This window comes from Mustelus asterias, chromosome 22 (genome assembly GCF_964213995.1).
Source record: "Mustelus asterias chromosome 22, sMusAst1.hap1.1, whole genome shotgun sequence".
Taxonomy (NCBI): domain Eukaryota; kingdom Metazoa; phylum Chordata; class Chondrichthyes; order Carcharhiniformes; family Triakidae; genus Mustelus; species Mustelus asterias.
Window position 1 is genome coordinate 45,294,222 of NC_135822.1, and position 22,032 is coordinate 45,316,253.

General features: G+C 45.6%; 1 protein-coding gene across 1 annotated transcript in view; it reads left to right on the top strand.

Annotated features, from left to right (window-relative positions):
• LOC144509694 (ephrin type-B receptor 2) overlaps window positions 1-22,032 on the top strand; it is a 1,012,102-nt gene that overhangs the window by 835,960 nt on the left and 154,110 nt on the right. Inside the window, exon 11 of the mRNA XM_078238477.1 lies at window positions 18,203-18,325. Coding sequence (XP_078094603.1) covers window positions 18,203-18,325 — 123 coding nt within the window. The remainder of the gene's footprint in view (window positions 1-18,202; window positions 18,326-22,032) is intronic.

The window sequence follows — 22,032 nt, forward strand, 5'->3', positions numbered from 1 at the left end:
AGGGGTGAGGCCACATTGGATTTGGTACTGGGAAATGAACCGGGCCAAGTGTTAGATTTGGTTGTGGGAGAGAACTTTGGAGATAGTGACCACAATTCGGTGTCTTTTGTTATTGCAATGGAGAGGGATAGGGCCGGACGGCAGGGCAAGGCTTACAATTGGGGGAGAGGTAATTATGATGCGATTAGGCAAGAATTAGGGGGCATAAGATGGGAACAGAAACTGTCAGGGAAAGGCACTGATGAAAAGTGGAACTTTTTCAAGGAACAAATACTGGGTGTCCTTGATAGGTATGTCCCTGTCAGGCAGGGAGGAAATGGCCGAGTGAGGGAACCGTGGTTCACAAAAGAGGTGGAATGTCTTGTGAAAAGGAAGAGGGAAGCTTATGTAGGGATGAGGAAACAAGGTTCAGATGGCTCGATTGAGGGTTACAAGTTAGCAAGGAATGAGCTGAAAAAGGGGCTGAGGAGAGCTAGGAGGGGACATGAGAAGTCCTTGGCGGGTCGGATCAAGGAAAACCCCAAGGCTTTTTACTCTTATGTGAGGAATAAAAGAATGACCAGGGTGAGGTTAGGGCCGGTCAAGGACAGTGGTGGGAACTTGTGTATGGAATCAGTAGAGATAGGCGAGGTGATGAATGAATACTTTTCTTCAGTGTTCACCAAGGAGAGGGGCCATGTTTTTGAGGAAGAGAAGGTGTTACAGGCTAATAGGCTGGAGGAAATAGATGTTCGGAGGGAGGATGTCTTGGCAGTTTTGAATAAACTGAAGGTCGATAAGTCCCCTGGGCCTGATGAAATGTATCCTAGGATTCTTTGGGAGGCGAGGGATGAGATTGCAGAGCCTTTGGCTTTGATCTTTGGGTCCTCGCTGTCCACGGGGATGGTGCCAGAGGACTGGAGAGTGGCAAATGTTGTTCCTCTGTTTAAGAAAGGGAATAGAGATGACCCTGGTAATTATAGACCGGTTAGTCTGACTTCGGTGGTTGGTAAATTGATGGAAAAGGTCCTTAGGGATGGGATTTACGACCATTTAGAAAGATGCGGATTAATCCGGGATAGTCAGCACGGATTTGTGAAGGGCAAATCGTGCCTCACAAATTTGATAGAATTTTTTGAGGAGGTAACTAGGTGTGTTGATGAAGGTAGGGCGGTTGATGTCATATACATGGATTTTAGTAAGGCGTTTGATAAGGTCCCCCATGGTCGGCTTATGATGAAAGTAAGGAGGTGTGGGATAGAGGGAAAGTTGGCCGATTGGATAGGTAACTGGCTATCTGATCGAAGACAGAGGGTGGTGGTGGATGGAAAATTTTCGGACTGGAGGCAGGTTGCTAGCGGAGTGCCGCAGGGATCGGTGCTTGGTCCTCTGCTCTTTGTGATTTTTATTAATGACTTAGAGGAGGGGGCTGAAGGGTGGATCAGTAAATTTGCTGATGACACCAAGATTGGTGGAGTAGTGGATGAGGTGGAGGGCTGTTGTAGGCTGCAAAGAGACATAGATAGGATGCAAAGCTGGGCTGAAAAATGGCAAATGGAGTTTAACCCTGATAAATGTGAGGTGATTCATTTTGGTAGGACTAATTTAAATGTGGATTACAGGGTCAAAGGTAGGGTTCTGAAGACTGTGGAGGAACAGAGAGATCTTGGGGTCCATATCCACAGATCTCTGAAGGTTGCCACTCAAGTGGATAGAGCTGTGAAGAAGGCATATAGTGCGTTAGCTTTTATTAACAGGGGGTTGGAGTTTAAGAGCCGTGGGGTTATGCTACAACTGTACAGGACCTTGGTGAGACCGCATTTGGAATATTGCGTGCAGTTCTGGTCACCTCACTATAAGAAGGATGTGGAAGCGCTGGAAAGAGTGCAGAGGAGATTTACCAGGATGCTGCCTGGTTTGGATTGTCGGTCTTATGAGGAAAGGTTGAGGGAGCTGGGGCTGTTCTCTCTGGAGCGGAGGAGATTGAGGGGAGACTTAATAGAGGTTTATAAAATGATGAAGGGGATAGATCGAGTGAACGTTCAAAGACTATTTCCTCGGGTGGATGGAGCTATTACAAGGGGGCATAACTATAGGGTTCATGGTGGGAGATATAGGAAGGATATCAGAGGTAGGTTCTTCACGCAGAGAGTGGTTGGGGTGTGGAATGGACTGCCTGCAGTGATAGTGGAGTCAGACACTTTAGGAACATTTAAGCGGTTATTGGATAGGCACATGGAGCACACCAGGATGGTAGGGAGTGGGATAGCTTGATCTTGGTTTCAGATGAAGGTCGGCACAACATCGTGGGCCGAAGGGCCTGTTCTGTGCTGTAATGTTCTATGTTCTATGTTCTATGTTACACTGGCAGAGACAGTTGCTAGCTGTGTCTCTCTCTCTCAGGCTGTGAGCTGTGGAAGAGGTTGGCTGGCAGAGGCAGTTGCTGTCTGGCTCTCTGGAGCTGGGAGCTGGCTGTTATACCCCTGATGACATACCAAAATCCCCACAATAGATTGGTTTACAGGTTACCAAAACATCAAATTCAAATCTGATAGGCTGCTATTATTCAAATGCATCTCTTTAGTACAGAAAAAAGCTACCTTTTTTAACAGACCATGCAATTTTACCACTCTTAACATTTTACAATTTTTAAATAATTTTACAAACACTTCAGAACAGACTCGAACGTGAATCGGTAAGATACTCCAGACAAGTATAAAGATGGCTCCAAGGGAACCCTGGGAGAAATGAAAGGGATTGAAATTAAAATAAGGCTGAAGCCAGAGGCTCATCCAAAGGAATCTGAAGGCACGTCTAGCCGACAGTAGAGGCAAAACTGGAGCAGTTGATAATCTGGGAGCATTGGAACCAGTAATCACCAGTGAATGGGCTACTCCAATCGTCCCGGTCTTAATGTGGTGAGGATTTGCGGTGATTTTAAGGTTACAGTCAACCCAACGCTATGCGTGGATCAATACTCACTTACTCTCATTGAGGACCTGTTCAGTGGACTGGCAGGGGAAGACATTTTCAAAGATCGGCCTGTCACAGGCCGATTTACAGATGGGGGTCGTAAAGGAATCTCTGCCGCTGCTGATGATAATGACACACCGGGGACTTTACTGCTACAAGCGACTTCTCCTTGGCATCACATCAGCGCCCGAGGCTCTATTCCGGAGGGCCATGAGCAAATATTAAGTGGGTTACCAGGGGTTCGGTGTTATCTGGCAACATTTTGGTTACAGGCTCCACCAAAGAGCAGTGTTTGAAGAACCTAGAAGAGACTCTCAGAGGGTTGCAGGAGCACGTCCTGCAAGTAAAAAGGGAGAAATGTAAGTTACTTAGGGACTCCATCAAATAATTGGGCCATGTAATTGATGGTGAAGGTCAACACAAGATGCCCAAGAAGATGGAGGCCATCATGAAGACCCCTAGTCCAAAGAATGTGTTCCAGTTCAGATCGTTCTTGAGACTTGTCAATTACTATGGCGCATTTGTTCCGCATCTGTCAACCTGCTTGAAGCTGTTACTCTGGTTTCTTGGAAAACGGTGGCCATGGCAATTTACAGTAAGAAGTCTCAGAACACCAGGTTAAAGTCCAACAATCATAGAAACCCTACAGTGCAGAAGGAGGCCATTCGGCCCATCGAGTCTGCACCGACCACAATCCCACCCAGGCCCTACCCCCACGTATTTACCCGCTAATCCACGCATCTCAGAACTCTAAGGGGCAATTTTTAACCTGGCCAATCAACCTAACCCGCACATCTTTGGACTGTGGGAGGAAACCGGAGCACCCGGAGGAAACCCACGCAGACATGAGGAGAATGTGCAAACTCCACACAGACAGTGACCCGAGCCGGGAATCGAACCCGGGACCCTGGAGCTGTGAAGCAGCAGTGCTAACCACTGTGCTACCGTGCCGCCCCTTGACTCACCTTGGTAGCTTGTGCTACCAAATAAACCTGTTGGACTTTAACCTGGTGTTCTGAGACTTCTTACTGTGCTTACCTCAGTCCAACGCTGGCATCTCCACATCATGGCAATTTACCCAGCGGTGTGAGGAGGCTTACCAGGAGGTGAAACAAGCCTTAACAAGGTCGGAAGTATTCACTCATTTCGACTCGAAGTTGCCATTGCAGTTGCCTGTAATGCCTCGTCTTATGGGGTTGGCATTGTAGTGTCCCATATTTTGTCAAATGGAGAGGAAAAACCCATCACCTTCACTTTGAGGTTACCAATAAAGACAGAGGAAAACCATTCCCAAGTCAAAAAAGAAGGTTTGAGCATTCATAGACTCATAAAATCCGTACAGTGCAGAAGGAGGCCATTCGGCCCATCGAGTAAATATGTAGGGATATGGGGGTAGGGCCTGGGTGGGATTGTGGTCAGTGCAGACTCGATGGGCCAAATGGCCTCTTTCTGCACTGTAGGGATTCTATGATTCTATGAGTCTGCACCAACAACAATCCCACCCAGGCCCTATCCCCGTACCCCATATATTTACCCCACTAATCCCTCTAACCTACACATCCCGGGACACTAAGGGGCAATTTAGCATGGCCAATCAACCTAACCCGCACAGCTTTGGAGTGTGGGAGGAAACCGGAGCACCTGGAGGAAACCCACGCAGACACGGGGAGAACGTGCAGACTCCATACAGGCAGTGACCCAAGCCGGGAATCGAACCCCGGTCCCTGGAGCTGTGAGGCAGCAGTGCTAACCATTGTGCCACCATGCCGCCCATTGTGTGCAGTGTTGGAAGTTCACACATTTCCTTCACGGCAGGCATTTCATGCTGCCTGCCCACCAGAGGCCACTAACCATTTTTAGCGCGTATACGGGAATATTATCAATGTGTCAGCCGGCCAACAGAGATGGACCATTGCTCTGTCAGCCTACTCATATGAGATAAAATACTGACAATCAGAGAAGCATGGCAGAGTCGATTCCCTATAGGGCTGCCTCTACTGGGGGAGAAAGGTGTTCCCGACTGGAATCTGAAAATCATATATTTCTCCCAGCAAAACAAGGAAAGACAAGGTGTCAGTGAGTCAAGTGCGGAACACTACCCGAAACAACCTGATTTTGAGCGAAGTCCTGAGAGGGAGGACCAATCAAAGAAATCAGCCCCTACCTGTTCAGGAGGTGTCCGTAACAGATGAATGTCTACTGTGGGGGATGAGAGTGGTCATTCCTCCCACATTCAGAGGAAAGGAGCTGGAACAAGGGCACCCTGGCATGTGAAGGAGCTAGCCAGGAGCTATTTTTGGTGGCTGAATGTAGACTACCAGTTTGAGGAGAAGCTAGGATCATGCAAATCCTGTGCATTAGTAAGGAAGGTGCTGCCTTTATCGCTGCTTCACCCACGGGAGTGGCCCCAACCTCCACGGCAGTGGAACCACGATGATTCTGCAAGTCCAGTAGAGGGACAGATGTTATCGGTGGTAGTGGATGCGCACTCCAAGTGGACCGAGTTGGCAGATATGATTTGGATGCCTGTTGAGGCAAAGCTAGGTTGACTAGATGAAATATTTGCCAGGTTCGGGAATCCCAAACAAGCTGTGAGCGACATTGGGTCCCAGCTTGTGATGGAGGAGTTTGGAGAGTACCTTGACCAATAAGGAGTCTGACAGGCAAGGTCGGCTCTGAATTACCTGGTGATAAATGGCCAGGCAGAGAGATTTGTCCAAACCTTGAGCAGGTGCTGAAAGCTTCACGGGGGGAGGGTTCGCTGGGACATAGTATCAACAGATTCCTCAGCAGGTCCCATAACATGCCACACGCAACGACCCAGTGTTCGCCGGCGTCTTTAATGTTTACCCACCAACTGAGGACTACGTTTATCCTGCTGTGGCCACGAGAGATCAGGGAGGTGGTGGGGTGAAATCAGAAAGGACAGATGACAGGGCCAAAAATTCCAAGACAAGAATATTCCAGACGGGAGAGACCGTCTTAACCAGGAATTACACGTCTGGAGAAAAATGGATTCCAGTGACGGTGGAGGGCCAAAGGGGACCATTATTGTATACGGTGCAGACCAGGGAAGAGCTGGTCTGGAGGAGGCACACGGACCAGCTGGTCACCAACCTCATCAATGGAGGGAAGTTCTCCAAGATTCTGAATCATTTTGGATAGAGCTGGGAAAGCGATCGAGCCAAGTGTTCCTGAGTCAGGGGTAGTCTTAGTCAGAGACACACGGTGGCAATGTCCAAGGAAAACGGAAACCAGCCCGAGAGGTATACAACTCCATTCATCATGGAGTGCGGTTACAAGTGGTGTACCTCAGGGATCTGTTTTGGGGCCACTGCTGTTTGTAATATTTATTAATGATCTGGATGAGGGTATAGTTGGGTGGATTAGCAAATTTGCTGATGACACCAAAGTCGGTGGTGTGGTAGACAGTGAGGAAGGGTGTCGTAGTTTGCAGGAAGACTTAGACAGGTTGCAAAGTTGGGCCGAGAGGTGGCGGATGGAGTTTAATGCGGAGAAGTGTGAGGTAATTCACTTTGGTAGGAATAACAGATGTGTTGAGTATAGGGCTAACGGGAGGACTTTGAATAGTGTGGAGGAGCAGAGGGATCTAGGTGTATGTGTGCATAGATCCCTGAAAGTTGGGAATCAAGTAGATAAGGTTGTTAAGAAGGCATATGGTGTCTTGGCGTTTATTGGTAGGGGGATTGAATTTAGGAGTCGTAGCGTTATGTTGCAACTGTACACAACTCTGGTGCGGCCGCACTTGGAGTACTGTGTGCAGTTCTGGTCCCCACATTACAGGAAGGATGTGGAGGCTTTGGAGAGGGTGCAGAGGAGGTTTACCAGGATGTTGCCTGGTATGGAGGGGAGATCCTATGAGGAGAGGCTGAGGGATTTGGGATTGTTTTCGCTGGAAAGGCGGCGGCTAAGAGGGGATCTTATTGAAACATATAAGATGATTAGAGGTTTAGATAGGGTGGATAGTGATAGCCTTTTTCCTCTGATGGAGAAATCCAGCACGAGGGGGCATGGCTTTAAATTGAGGGGGGGTAGTTATAGAACCGATGTCAGGGGTAGGTTCTTTACCCAGAGGGTGGTGAGGGATTGGAATGCCCTGCCAGCATCAGTAGTAAATGCGCCTAGTTTGGGGGCGTTTAAGAGATCCGTAGATAGGTTCATGGACGAAAAGAAATTGGTTTAGGTTGGAGGGTCACAGTTTTTTTTTTTAACTGGTCGGTGCAACATCGTGGGCCGAAGGGCCTGTTCTGCGCTGTAATGTTCTATGTTCTATGTTCTATGAACAGTAGGAACTTTCAGAAATTTGGGAGATGATACCAGAAAAGGCTCCTGTGACAAGGAGACCATCATCTAGGAAGCTCCGTCCCCCGGAGAGACTGATTATGTTGATGTAGATACTGATTGGATGTATTGCTTAAAGGCAGGGTGGGTGTTTTTCCATGTTTTTGTGTAAATCGTTCTTACCATGTACAAATGTTGGCTACATATTTAAAATTGTGTATATATGGTCCTTAATGGGACTTTTTGAAATATGCGGGGGGGGGGGGGGGTGGATGTTATGTAGTTTGGGGGTAAGTACTGCCCCTTTAATGAGCAGATCACATGACCTGGGGGAACATGCTCCACCAGAGTGGAGATTGGTGGAAGTCAGTCTTGGACTGACTGTGCTACTGTAAAGATGTAAAATTAACTCTTCCTTGTTGAAGTTACACTGACCTAGCTTGTGGTCTTTTTATAATTTATAATTAGGTCCAAACATCATGGAGATGTTCGCTGATAATTGCACAATGTTTAGCACTATTCACAGCTTCTCGGATACTAAAGCGCTCCATGACTAAATGCAACAAAATCTGGACAATATCTAGGCTTGCGCTGGCAAGTGGCAAGTAACATTTGCACCAGAAAATTTCTAGGTCATGACCATCTTCAGCAAGAGAGAATCTAACCATCGCCCCTTGACATTCAATGGCCTCAACATTGCTGAAAGCCCCATTATTAACATCCTGGGGATGAGAGGTCACAGGCTAGGAATCCCTTGAAGAGTAACTCGCCTCTAATTCCCCCCCCCCACCCCCCATGCCTGTCAACAATCTATGAGGCACAAGTCAGGAATGTAATGGAATACTCCCCACTTGAGTGCAGCTCCAACAGTCAAATCTTGACACCATCCAAGCCTGTTTGATTGGTATCCCTTCCACAAACATTCACTCCCTCCACCACCAACACAAAGCAGCAATGGCGGTGTGTACCATGTACGAGATGGACTGCAGAAACTCACCAAGGCTCCTTATGCCGCACCTTCCAAACCCATGGCTGCTGCCATCTAGAAAGACAAGGGCAGCAGATACTTGGGAACACCACCACCTGGATTTCCCCGCCAAGCAACTTGCCATCCTGACTTGGAAATATAATCACTGTCCCTTCAGTGTCGCTGGGTCTAAATTCTGAAATTCCCTTCTTAACAGCATTATGGGTGTACCTACACCATGATGTGGAGATGCCGGCGTTGGACTGGGGTTAACACAGGAAGAGTTTTAACAACACCAGGTTAAAGTCCAACAGGTTTATTTGGTAGCAAGACTGTTCTCTTCCTGTGGGGGAGCACTTCAGCAGTCACGGGCATTCAGCCTCTGATCTTCAGGTAAGCGTTCTCCAAGGCGGCCTTCACGACACACGACAGCGCAGAGTCGCTGAGCAGAAACTGATAGCCAAGTTCCGCACACATGAGGACGGCCTAAACCGGGATGTTGGATTTATGTCACATTATCGGTAACCCCCACAGCTTGCCTCCGGGACTTGTGGGCTATCCTGTCTGGAGACAATACACATCTCTTTAACCTGTGCTTAATGCTCCCTCCACCCACATTGTCTGTATCTTTAAGATCTGGTTGGCTGGAGGGATTCGCATTCTAATCAGTATTCTGTAACTTGATTTTGTGTCTCTGTGCCCTGTTTAAGAGCACATTTCCACTCCATCTGACGAAGGAGCAGTGCTCCGAAAGCTAATGGTATTTGCTACCAAATAAACCTGTTGGACTTTAACCTGGTGTTGTTCAAACTCTTACTGTGTACCTACACCACACAGACGACAGTGCTTCAAGAAGTCAGCTCACACCACATTCTCAAGGGCAATTAGGCTTGGGCAATGAATACTGGCCTAGCCAGCAACACCCACATCCCATGAATTAATAAAATGAATCCTCGAGGGCCTTGCACATTAACAGATCAAAAATAAAGCTGCTCTTTGATTGGCTCTTGCATGTGCTGCACTAAGGAATTGGAATTCCCATGAGATTAAGATAATTTGAGAGAAGATTTTAAGTTAAAGAGAAGACATTTCCATTGGTTGGGAGTTTAGGACACGGGTGAATTACTTTAAAAATGAGATCCTGACTTTTCAGGGTGAAAAACTGAAATTCTTCTACAAAGAGTGGTGAAGATTGAAGCTGTCTTCCACAGTCAGCAATTTATGCACGATCAATAGTTAAATTCAAATCTGAGATTGATAAATTTTGTTAACTGGAAGTTTTTAAGGATAAAAAGCAAAAGCAAGTATCAAATGTTTTAGTCGAAGTAGGGAAGGAGGTAGAAGAGGGGGAGGGGTAGCATTATTGGTCAGAGATTGTATCACAGTGTCAGAGAGGAGGTTTGATGAGGACTTATCTGTTGAGGTAGTATGGGCGGAGATTAGAAATAGGAGAGGAGAGGTCACCCTGTTGGGAGTCTTTTATAGACCTCCTAAAAGTTCTAGAGAGGTTGAGGAAAGGATTGCGGAGTCAATCCTGCTTAGGAGTGAAAGTAATAGGGCAATTGTTATGGGGGATTTTAACTTGACTAATATTGACTGGAATTGTTATAGCTCTAGCTCGTTAGAGGGGTCAGTTTTTGTTCAAAGCGTGCAGGAAGGTTTTTTGACTCAGTATGTAGACAGGCCAACTAGAGGTGAGGCTATATTGGATCTGGTGCTGGGAAATGAGCCAGACCAGGTGCTAGACTTGGAAGTTGGTGTGCATTTTGGTGATAGTGACCACAATTCGGTTACGTTCACCTTAGTGATGGAAAGGGATAGGCATGAACCTCGGGCCAGTGGTTTTAGCTGGGGGAAGGGTAATTATGAGGCTATTAGGAGAGAATTAGGAAACATAGGTTGGACTAGGAGATTACAGGGACTGGGAACGTCCGACATGTGGAGTTTTTTCAAGGAGCAGCTACTGCGAGTCTGTGATAGGTATGTCCCTGTCAGGCAAGGAGGAATTGGTAGGGCTAGGGAACCGTGGTGCACCAAAAAAGTTTCTTTGTTGGTTAAAAAGAAAAAGGAGGCTTATGTTCGGATGAGACGTGAGCACTCGGGTAGTGCACTAGAAAGCTTTAGATTGGCTAAGAGGGAGTTGAAGAGCGAGCTTAGAAGGGCTAAAAGGGGACATGAGAAGACTTTGGCGGATAGGGTTAAAGAGAATCCTAAGGCGTTCTATAGGTATGTCAAGAACAGAAGGTTGGTTAGGGCAAGTTTAGGGCCAGTTATAGATGGCAGAGGGAAGTTATGTGTGGAACCGGAGGAGATTGGTGAAGCATTGAACCAATATTTCTCTTCGGTGTTCACGCAAGGGGACATGAATATAGCTGAGGAGGACACTGGGTTGCAGGGGAGTAGAATAGACAGTATTACAGTTGATAAGGAGGATGTGCAGGATATTCTGGAGGGTCTGAAAATAGATAAATCCCCTGGTCCGGATGGGATTTATCCAAGGATTCTCTGGGAGGCAAGAGAAGTGATTGCAGAGCCTCTGGCTCTGATCTTCAGGTCGTCGTTGGCCTCTGGTATAGTACCAGAAGATTGGAGGTTAGCGAATGTTGTCCCATTGTTTAAGAAGGGGAACAGAGACTTCCCCGGGAATTATAGACCGGTGAGTCTCACTTCTGTTGTTGGCAAGATGTTGGAAAAAATTATAAAGGATAGGATTTATAGTTATTTGGAGAGTAATGAATTGATAGGTGATAGTCAGCATGGTTTTGTGGCAGGTAGGTCGTGCCTTACTAACCTTATTGAGTTTTTTGAGAAAGTGACCAAGGAGGTGGATGGGGGCAAGGCAGTGGACGTGGTATATATGGATTTTAGTAAGGCGTTTGATAAGGTTCACCATGGTAGGCTTCTGCAGAAAATGCAGATGTATGGGATTGGGGGTGATCTAGGAAATTGGATCAGGAATTGGCTAGCGGATAGGAAACAGAGGGTGGTGGTTGATAGTAAATATTCATCATGGAGTGCGGTTACAAGTGGTGTACCTCAGGGATCTGTTTTGGGGCCACTGCTGTTTGTAATATTTATTAATGATCTGGATGAGGGTATAGTTGGGTGGATTAGCAAATTTGCTGATGACACCAAAGTCGGTGGTGTGGTAGACAGTGAGGAAGGGTGTCGTAGTTTGCAGGAAGACTTAGACAGGTTGCAAAGTTGGGCCGAGAGGTGGCGGATGGAGTTTAATGCGGAGAAGTGTGAGGTAATTCACTTTGGTAGGAATAACAGATGTGTTGAGTATAGGGCTAACGGGAGGACTTTGAATAGTGTGGAGGAGCAGAGGGATCTAGGTGTATGTGTGCATAGATCCCTGAAAGTTGGGAATCAAGTAGATAAGGTTGTTAAGAAGGCATATGGTGTCTTGGCGTTTATTGGTAGGGGGATTGAATTTAGGAGTCGTAGCGTTATGTTGCAACTGTACACAACTCTGGTGCGGCCGCACTTGGAGTACTGTGTGCAGTTCTGGTCCCCACATTACAGGAAGGATGTGGAGGCTTTGGAGAGGGTGCAGAGGAGGTTTACCAGGATGTTGCCTGGTATGGAGGGGAGATCCTATGAGGAGAGGCTGAGGGATTTGGGATTGTTTTCGCTGGAAAGGCGGCGGCTAAGAGGGGATCTTATTGAAACATATAAGATGATTAGAGGTTTAGATAGGGTGGATAGTGATAGCCTTTTTCCTCTGATGGAGAAATCCAGCACGAGGGGGCATGGCTTTAAATTGAGGGGGGGTAGTTATAGAACCGATGTCAGGGGTAGGTTCTTTACCCAGAGGGTGGTGAGGGATTGGAATGCCCTGCCAGCATCAGTAGTAAATGCGCCTAGTTTGGGGGCGTTTAAGAGATCCGTAGATAGGTTCATGGACGAAAAGAAATTGGTTTAGGTTGGAGGGTCACAGTTTTTTTTTAACTGGTCGGTGCAACATCGTGGGCCGAAGGGCCTGTTCTGCGCTGTAATGTTCTATGTTCTATGTTCTAAGTATGGAGAGTTAGCTGTGATCTCATCAAATAGTGTAACAGGTTCAAAGGAGTAAATGGCCAACTCACCTTCTCATCTTCATGATGTATTGTCGTTGGCTGCATGTCAGTCTCTTCCTCAGCTCCCTCAGCATCACCGCTGGCAGTCTTTGGCCAATTTGGAACACTCAATACGACATCAGACAATGACTGAATACACCAAATACAGCAAAGGCTATGGCCCTGACAACATTCTGGCTGTGGTACTGAAGACTTGTGCTCTAGAACTATTTGTGCTCACAGCCAAGCTCTTCCAGTATAACTACAACGCTCACAACTTGCCAGAAATGTGGAATATTGCCTAGGTATCTTCTGTCCACAAAAAGCAGAACAATGCAATCAAGACTTACAGAACAAAGAAATCTAGGAGTACATGTTCATAGCTCCTTGAAAGTGGAGTCACAGGTGGACGGAGTGGTGAAGAAGGCATTCAGCATGCTTGGTTTCATTGGTCAGAACATTGAATACAGGAGTTAGGACATCTTGTTGAAGTTGTCCAAGACATTGGTAAGGCCACACTTGTGTACAGTTCTGATCACCCTATTATAGAAAGGATATTATTAAACTAGAAAGAGTGCAGAAAAGATTTACTAGGATGCGACAGGGACTTAGAACATAGAACATAGAACAGTACAGCACAAAACAGGCCCTTCGGCCCACGATGTTGTGCCGAGCTTTGTCTGAAACCCAGATCAAGCTATTTCCTCCCTATCATCCCGAAGTACTCCATGTGCCTATCCAATAGCTTCTTAAATGTTCCTAAAGTTTCTGACTCCACTATCCCTGCAGGCAGTCCATTCCACACCCCAACCACTCTCTGAGTAAAAAACCTACCTTGGACATCCTTCCTATATCTCCCACCATGAACCCTATAGTTATGCCCCCTTGTAATAGCTCCATCCACCCGAGGAAATAGTCTTTGAACGTTCACTCTATCTATCCCCCTCATCATCTTATAAACCTCTATCAAGTCTCCTCTCAACCTCCTCCGCTCCAAAGAGAAAAGCCCAAGTTCCCTCAACCTTTCCTCATAAGACCTACCCTCCAAACCAGGCAGCAAAGGTAAATCTCCTTTGCATTCTTTCCAGTGTCTCCACATCCTTCTTATAGTGAGGTGACCAGAACGGCACACAATATTCCAAATGTGGTCTTTGATGATGTGGTCTTGGACTTGATGATTTGAGTTATAAGGAGAGGCTGGATAGACTGGGACTTTTTTCTCTGGAGCGTAGAAGGCTGAGGGGTGACCTTATAGAGGTCTATAAAATAATGAGGGGCATAGATCAGCTAGGTAGCCAATATCTTTCCCCAAAGGTAGGGGAGTCTTTAACTAGAGGGCATAGGTTTAAGGTGAGAGGGGAGAGATACAAAAGTGTCCAGAGGGGCAGTTTTTTCACACAGAGGGTGGTGAGTGCCTGTAACAAGTTGCCAAAGGTAGTAGTAGAGGCAGATACAATTTTGTCTTTTAAAAAGTATTTAGACAGTTACATAAGATGGGTATAGAGGGGTATGGGTCAAATGCGGGCAATTGGGATTAGCTTAGGGGTTTAAAAAAAGGGTGGCATGGACAAGTTGGGCCGAAGGGCCTGTTTCCATGCTGTAGACCTCTATGACTCTATGCCTCTAATTACTGCCGCATCCGTCTGATCTTAACCAACGGCAAAGTGATGAAGTGTGTCATCCACGTCCATGCGGCAATTATCAACAATGCCTAGTTCAGGATCATTTGTCTCCAAATGTCATTGAAAGTTTGGTCCAACATTCTCATGAGTAGCAAGTCCCAGGTCATCACCCCTCACTGTGTAAAAAGTTCTTTCTTTGCGTTTGATAAAGTCCCCCATGGTCGGCTTATGAAGAAAGTAAGGATGTGTGGGATAGAGGGAAGTTTGGCCGATTGGATAGGTAACTGGCTATTTAACAGAAGACAGAGGGTGGTGGTGGATGGAAAATTTTCAGACTGGAAACCGGTTACCATCGGAGTGCCACAGGGATCAGTGCTTGGTCCTCTGCTATTTGTAATTTTTATAAATGACTTGGAGGAGGGGGCTGAAGGGTGGATCAGTAAATTTGCTGATGACAGCAAAATTGGAGGAGTAGTGGATGAGGTGGAGGGTTGTTGTAGGCTGCAAAGAGATATAGATAGGATGCAGAGCTGGGCTGAAAAATGGCAAATGGAGTTTAACCCTGACAAATGCGAGGTGATTCATTTTGGTAGGACAAATTTGAATGTGGATTACAGGGTCAAAGTTATGGTTCTGAAGAATGTGGAGGAACAGAGAGATCTTGGGGTTCATATCCACAGATGTCTGAAGATTGTCACTCAAGTGGATAGAGCCGTGAAGAAGGCCTATAGTGTGTTGGCGTTTATTAACAGGGGGTTTGAGTTTAAGAGCCGTGGGGTTATGCTGCAACTGTATAGGACCTTGGTGAGACCACATTTGGAATATTGTGTGCAGTTCTGGTCACCTCACTATAAGAAGGATGTGGAGACACTGGAAAGAGTGCAAAAGAGATTTACCAGGATGCTGTCTGGTTTGGAGGGTAGGTCTTATGAGGAAAGGTTGAGGGAACTTGGGCTTTTCTCTTTGGAGCGGAGGAGGTTGAGAGGAGACTTGATAGAGGTTTATAAGATGATGAGGGGGATAGATAGAGTGAACGTTCAAAGACCATTTCCCCGGGTGAATGGAGCGGTAACTAGGGGGCATAACTATAGGGTTCATGGTGGGAGATATAGGAAGGATGTCCGAGGTAGGTTTTTTACTCAGAGAGTAGTTGGGGTGTGGAATGGACTGCCTGCAGGGATAGTGGAGTCAGAAACTTTAGGAACATTTAAGAAGCTATTGGATAGGCACATGGAGCACTTCGGGATGATAGGGAGGAAATAGCTTGATCTGGGTTTCAGACAAAGCTCGGCACAACATCGTGGGCCGAAGGGCCTGTTTTGTGCTGTACTGTTCTATGTTCTATGTTCTCACATTCCGCCTGCAACCATTGCCCAAAACCTTCAATCTGTGCATGGTGCACCCCATGTCCCCTAATCTTTGTATCATCCGCGAATGGAGATAGATGTTCTTTGTGGACTATATCCAAGCTTATCACAATCTTGTGCACACCCACCCAATTTCCCCTCAATCTCCTTTCCTTGAAGGAGAACAAGCACAGATTTTCCAATCTAACTTCGCAGCTAAAATACCTTATCCCTGGAAATATTCTGGGAAATTTCCTCTACTCCTTTTTAAAGATTCTCACATCTTTCCAGTGACCAAACTGGGCACAATAATCTACTTGTGGCATGAGCAGAATTTTATAAAGATTGTTTTAATCTCTGAAAAGACCAATAACTTTTTAAAATCAAAAAATCTCTAAAACATAAAGGGAAAGAGCAAGATTTCACTTTTGAAAATGTCTACTGTAACCAACTAAAATCAATCCAATTTAGACACAATTAACTGGTGAAGGATATTTCAAGCAGAGGTTAATTTCCCTTTGAATGGTTGATGCAGCAAAGATATGTGTACAAGCATTTGCAGCACAAATATGGTATCATGTGCAATCTTAGTCTTTCTAACTTGGCCTCCATTATGTAGGATTTCTCAGGTCCCTCTCATTTACAAATCCTCTCACTCTGGTCAAAGCAGTGTTGATGGCACAGAATCCCCAGAGACTCCCTTTTCTTCACCCTTTAATCGATCTGGCAACAATGAGTCTTGTCCAATCCACAATTCTTTGCCCTTCCTGTCTTCAGCTCTGCATTTTTTCCAACCTAATAATGCACACAGTAATACAGTCTCTGCTCTATTCGCAGAGACCTGCTTCACCACAAGGATCTGTTCAAAAACTGCCAAACTGAGAAGTGTTGCATTCAGAGAACACCTTGCTTGTTTTTTTCTAACCTGAATTCTCAGTATCTTCTGAACAAACAAACACAGATTGACCTAAACCCATTGCAACTAGCCTTTGTTTCTTTGCTGTCCATCCCCATGGCAACCTCAGGTCACATGGGCACTTATTCGAACCTAATGATAACATAATTAGGAAACCTCTTTCAGAGTACTCCCCAGTTCATCCTGGCCTTAAAAAATATATTGTGCAAAAAGAAAATGAAGGTGTTTCCTCAAAGCACGTGGATCATCACAGGGTCCAGTATAACTTCCCTGCTTTTTGTATTGAATGTCTATTTAAGAAGCCCAAGATCCCTAATGTTTTCAACAAGCATATGACACAAAGTTGGGTGGGAGGGTGAGCTGTAAGGAGGAGGCAGAGATCCATCAGTGTGATTTGGACAAGTTGAGTGAGTGGGCAAATGATAGGCAGATGCAGTATAATGTGGCTAAATATGAAGTTATCCACTTTGGTAGCAAAAAGGCAGATTATTATCTGAATGGCCATAATTTAGGAGAGGGGAATGTGTAATGAGACCTGGGTGTTCTTGTACATCAGTCACTGAAGGTAAGCATCCTGGTGCAGCAGGCAGTAGAAAAGGCAAATGGTATGTTGGCCTTCATAGCAAGAAGATTTGAGACCGGAGCAGGTATGTCTTGCTGCAGTTATACAGGGCCTGGCGAGGCCACACCTGGAATATTGTGTACAGCTTTGGTCTCTTTATCTGAGCAAGGATGCTTTTGCTCTAGAGGGAGTGCAGAGAAGGTTTACCAGACTGACTCTTGGGATGGTGGGACGAACGTATGAGGAGAGAGTGAGTGTATACGGATTATATTCGCTGGAATTCAGAAGAATGAGAGGGGAACTCAGAGAAACCTATAAAATTTTAACAGGACTCGACATGGTAGAAGCAAGATGGATATTTCTAATGGTGGGGGAGTCCAGAACCAGCTGTCACAGTCTGAGGATACTGGGTAGGCCATTTAAGACAGAGATGAGGAGAAATTTCTTCACCCAGATAGTGGTCAGCCTGTGGAATTCGCTACTACAGAAAGTAGTTGGGGCCAAAACATTGAATGTTTTCGAAAGGCAGTTGGATATATCTTATGGGGAGAAGGGGATCTAAGCTATTGAGTTGGATGATCAGCCATGATCACAATGAATGGTGGAGCAGGCTTGAAGGACCTCCTCCTACTCCTATTTTCGATGTTGCTATGTATCTACTCTATCAAAGAACAATACAGCACAATACAGCCCCTTCGGCCCTCCAAGCCTGCACCGCTCATGTGCCCACTAGACCATTCTTTTGTATCCCTCTATTCCCAGTCTGTTCATGTGGTTATCGAGATAAGTCTTAAACAATCACAGCGTATCCGCCTCAATTGCTTGGCAGTGTATTCCAGGCCCCACCACCCTCTGTGTAAAATACGTCCCCCTGACATCTGTGTTGAACCTTGCCCCCCTCACCTTGAACCCATGACCCCTTGTGTTCGTCACCTCCGACCTGGGAAAAAGCTTCCCACTGTTCACTCTATCTATGCCCTTCATAATTTTATACGCCTCTATTAGGTCGCCCCTCATCCTCCGTCTTTCCAAGGAGAACAACCCCAGTTTACCTTATCTCTCCTCATAGCTAAGACCCTCCATACCAGGCAACATCCTGGTAAACCTTACTCTCTCCAAAGCCTCCACGTCCTTCTGGTAGTGTGGCGACCAGAACTGGATGCAGTATTCCAAATGTGGCCTAACCATCGTTCTATACAACTATCAATATGTCCTCCAACTCCCATTCAGATTTTGAAATCATAGTCACACGACTGCAGGTATTAACACACACACTGGCCCTTCTCGAATTTAAATGTGACTTGACGACATCCATTTTAGGTTAATGTTTTTGCTCTGAAGATTTATTCATTAGATTTGCAACTGTTCTGATATTAAATGTATTTTAGTAGTGTAAACCTTCAATTACAACAGAGTTCCCGGCAGCTGTAATATCTAATTTGAACATTCTCACAGGTTAGTTTTCTCATTGCAGTGACACCTGGAATGAAGATCTATATTGATCCATTCACCTATGAAGATCCCAATGAGGCTGTGCGAGAATTTGCCAAAGAGATTGACATATCCACTGTGAAGATTGAACAGGTCATTGGTGCAGGTATCTATCTAGCTGTTCAAATAGTTATTCAAACAGTCATACTATTTCCTGTATTTTGTCTGGTTAGTCTAACCTGCTATTGTGAGTTGTAAATGCATCTCAACATTGATGGGAAGTCAAACATAAAATGCTGAAAATGCTCAACAGGTGAGTATCTACAGAGAGAAGAACAAAGTTAATGTTTCAGGTTAATGAGCCTTTTATCGGAACTGCAAAATAATGCAGATTTAATAGCTTATAAATAACTGCAGAGCTTGAAAAAGTAAATCAGGTCTTGTGGCTCAGGCAGCAGTACCCCTGCTTCTGGGGCAGAATGCTCCAGGTTATGCCCCACTTCAAGTCTGTTGACCACAGAAGAAGCCAACCACTGGTACAGGCAAGCCAATGTGTAATGGTGCTAGTCCCCAGTGTGGATAAATAGGGAAGGGCACCTGGCTGTAAAACCACCCCCCAAATCCAAAAACAATGGTCGTTGCGAATGGAGCAGGAGCATTATGGTGACCCAGTGTGACATGGGCAAAGATAGCCAGAGAACAGATAGAGGGAAAGATCTCAGATAGGGTGTACAGAGTAAGAAGTCTCACAACATAGGCTAAAATCCAACAGGTTTATTTTGAATCATGAGATTTCGGAGCGCTGCTCCTTCATTAGATGAGTGGAGATAGGTTCACAAACACGGCATATATAGGCAAAGACACAATTGCAAGATAATTACAGATTGGAATGTGAAGAATGGTTGGAATGTGAGTCTTTACAGGTAATCAAATCTTTACAGGTATGAACAGTGTGAGTGGAGAGAGGGATAATCACAGGTTAAAGAGGTGTGAATTGTCTCATGCCAGGACAGCTTGAGACAATCCACACCTCTTTAACCTGTGATTAACCCTCTCTCCACTCACATTGTTCATACCTGTAAAGATTTGATTACCTGTAAAGACTCGCATTCCAACCAATCTTCACATTCCAATCTGTAATTATCTTGCAAATGTGTCCATGCCTATGTATGCCGTATTTATGAACCTACCACCACTCATCTGATGAAGGAGCAGCACTCCAAAAGCTCATGATTGCAAATAAACCAGGGGGTGGCACAGTGGTTGGCACTGCTGCCTCGCAACGCCAGGGACCCGGGTTCTATTCCCGGCTTGGGTCACTGTCTTTGTGGAGTTTGTGTGTTCTCCCTGTGTTATACAGCTTTAATTTAAACACCTTCCAAGCATTCCAGTTTTAATGAGACAAGCAAGGACAGTGATTCAATTATTTCTTTATTTATCACTTCTCGTACCAACTCAAACATAAACAGTTGCAACACACTAACTCTCAACTGAGCTTTAACTCTTAAACTGCACTTTAATTTTAACTGAACATCAACTTTAACTATTTAACTGAAAATAGATACTACCGAGTTTAGGAAAACCTTGGCCAAGAAATATCCTCGATGTAGAATCTATCTTCTTGTCTCTGAAGTATCCTTTAGGGTACAATTCTTCTTGCGATGATTGTTTTCTTTGAGTATTGCTGCCAAACAAAGAACTCACATGTCTTTTATCCGCAATTCTCCACTTGCTTCCGGAGAATTCTCTGTCATCCAGCCAACTGTGTCACCAGAAACATGTTTTGAACATCCAGTGAAATTTTGAATGATGCCATGATGCTTAGTTCATTTTACATGTCCCATACATAGCAGCCATAAAAATCGGAACCATGGTGTCTCGGTAAATGTAAACAACTTCCCTGATCTGACTAACACAGGAAGCTTCAGATCACAGCTCCCAGACCAGAGCCTCTTTACGACCTATGAGTTGACCAAAATTCTCAGCATGCTTCACACTCAGCTAGTATAGCCATTTTAACAAAGAACAATACAGCACAGGAAACAGGCCCTTCGGCCCTCCAAGCCTGTGCCGCTCATTGGTCCAACTGGACCATTCGTTTGTATCCCTCCATTCTCAGACTGCTCATAGAAATCATAGAAACCCTACAGCACAGAAAGTGGCCATTCGGCCCATCGAGTCTGCACCGACCACAATCCCACCCAGACCCTACCCTCATATCCCTACATATTTTACCCACTAATCACTTTAACCTATGCATCTCAGGACACTAAGGGGCAATTTTAGCATGGCCAATCAACCTAACCCGCACATCTTTGGACTGTGGGAGGAAACTGGAGCACCCGGAGGAAACCCACGCAGACACGAGGACAATGTGCAAACTCCACACAGACAGTGGCCCAAGCTGGGAATCGAACCCAGATCCCTGGAGCTGTGAAGCAGCAGTGCTAACCACTGTGCTACCGTGCCGCCCTATGTGACTATCCAGGTAAGTCTTAAACGATGCCAGCGTGTCTGCCTCCACCACCCTACTTGGCAGTGCATTCCAGACCCCCACCACTCTCTGTGTAAAAAAACGTCCCTCTGGTATCTGAATTATAACTTGCCCCTCTCACCTTGAGCCCGTGACCCCGCGTGATCGTCACCTCCGACCTGGTAAAAAGCTTCCCACTGTTTACCCTATCTATACCCTTCATAATTTTGTACACCTCTATTAGACCTCTATTAGGTCTCCCCTCATTCTCCGTCATTCCATTATTGTTGTTAAATCATTGTTGTAGCTGTTCTTTCTCCGTCCACATCTGTGTCTGCGTGGGTTTTCTCCGGGTGCTCCGGTTTCCTCCCACAGTCGAAAAGACATGCTGGTTGAGTGAATTGGCCGTGCTAAATTCTCCCTCAGGAACCTGAACAGGTGCCAGAGTGTGGCGACTAGGAGATTTTCACAGTAACTTCATTGCAGTGTGAATGTAAGCCTACTTGTGACTAATAAACTTTACTTTATAAACCTGTTGGACTTTAACCTGGTGTTGTGAGACTTCTTACTGTGCCCACCCCAGCCTAACGCTAGCATCTCCACATGATAAGGTGTAGGGGAGGGCAAATCAGACAAAAGAAAAGAGGTGACAAAGAAATAAAAGATGGGTCCAGAAGTTACAACAGAATAATAGGAATTACAGCAGTGGATGGGGAATGGAAGAAAATGAGATGTAAGGCTGCAAATATGTATTTTAAGGGTGAAAAACATGCAGGATAGGTCATAAAAAGACAAATTCTATCCTTTATGCTATGGAAATTGGGAGAATGATCAAGAAGTTTGCAGATAACATGGAAATTGTAGGAGTGGTAAATAGTGAGGGGGATAGCTGTAGGCTGAAGGAGGATATGGGCTGGTCAGATGGGCAGCGCAGTGGCAATTGGAATTCAACCCAGAAAAGTGTAAGGTAATGAACTTGGGGAGGGCTAACAGGGCAAAGGATCACACAATGAATGGTAGGACCCTGGAAAGTGCTGAAGATCAGAGGGACTTTGGAGTGCATATCCCCAGGTCCCTGAAGGTGGCAGGGCAGGTTGATAAGGTGGTTAAGAGGATATTTGGGATATTTGCCATTATTAGCCAAGGCACAGAATACAAGAGCAGGGAGGTCATGCTGGAACTGTATAACATAAAAACATAGAAGATAGGAGCAGGAGGAGGCCATCTGGCCCTTCGAGCCTGCTCCACCATTCATTACGATCATGACTGATCATCCAACTCAATAGCCTGATCCTGCTTTTTCCCCATAACCTTTGATCCCATTCGCCCCAAGTGCTATATCCAGCTGACTCTTGAATACATTCAATGTTTTGGCATCAACTACTTCCTGTGGTAATGAA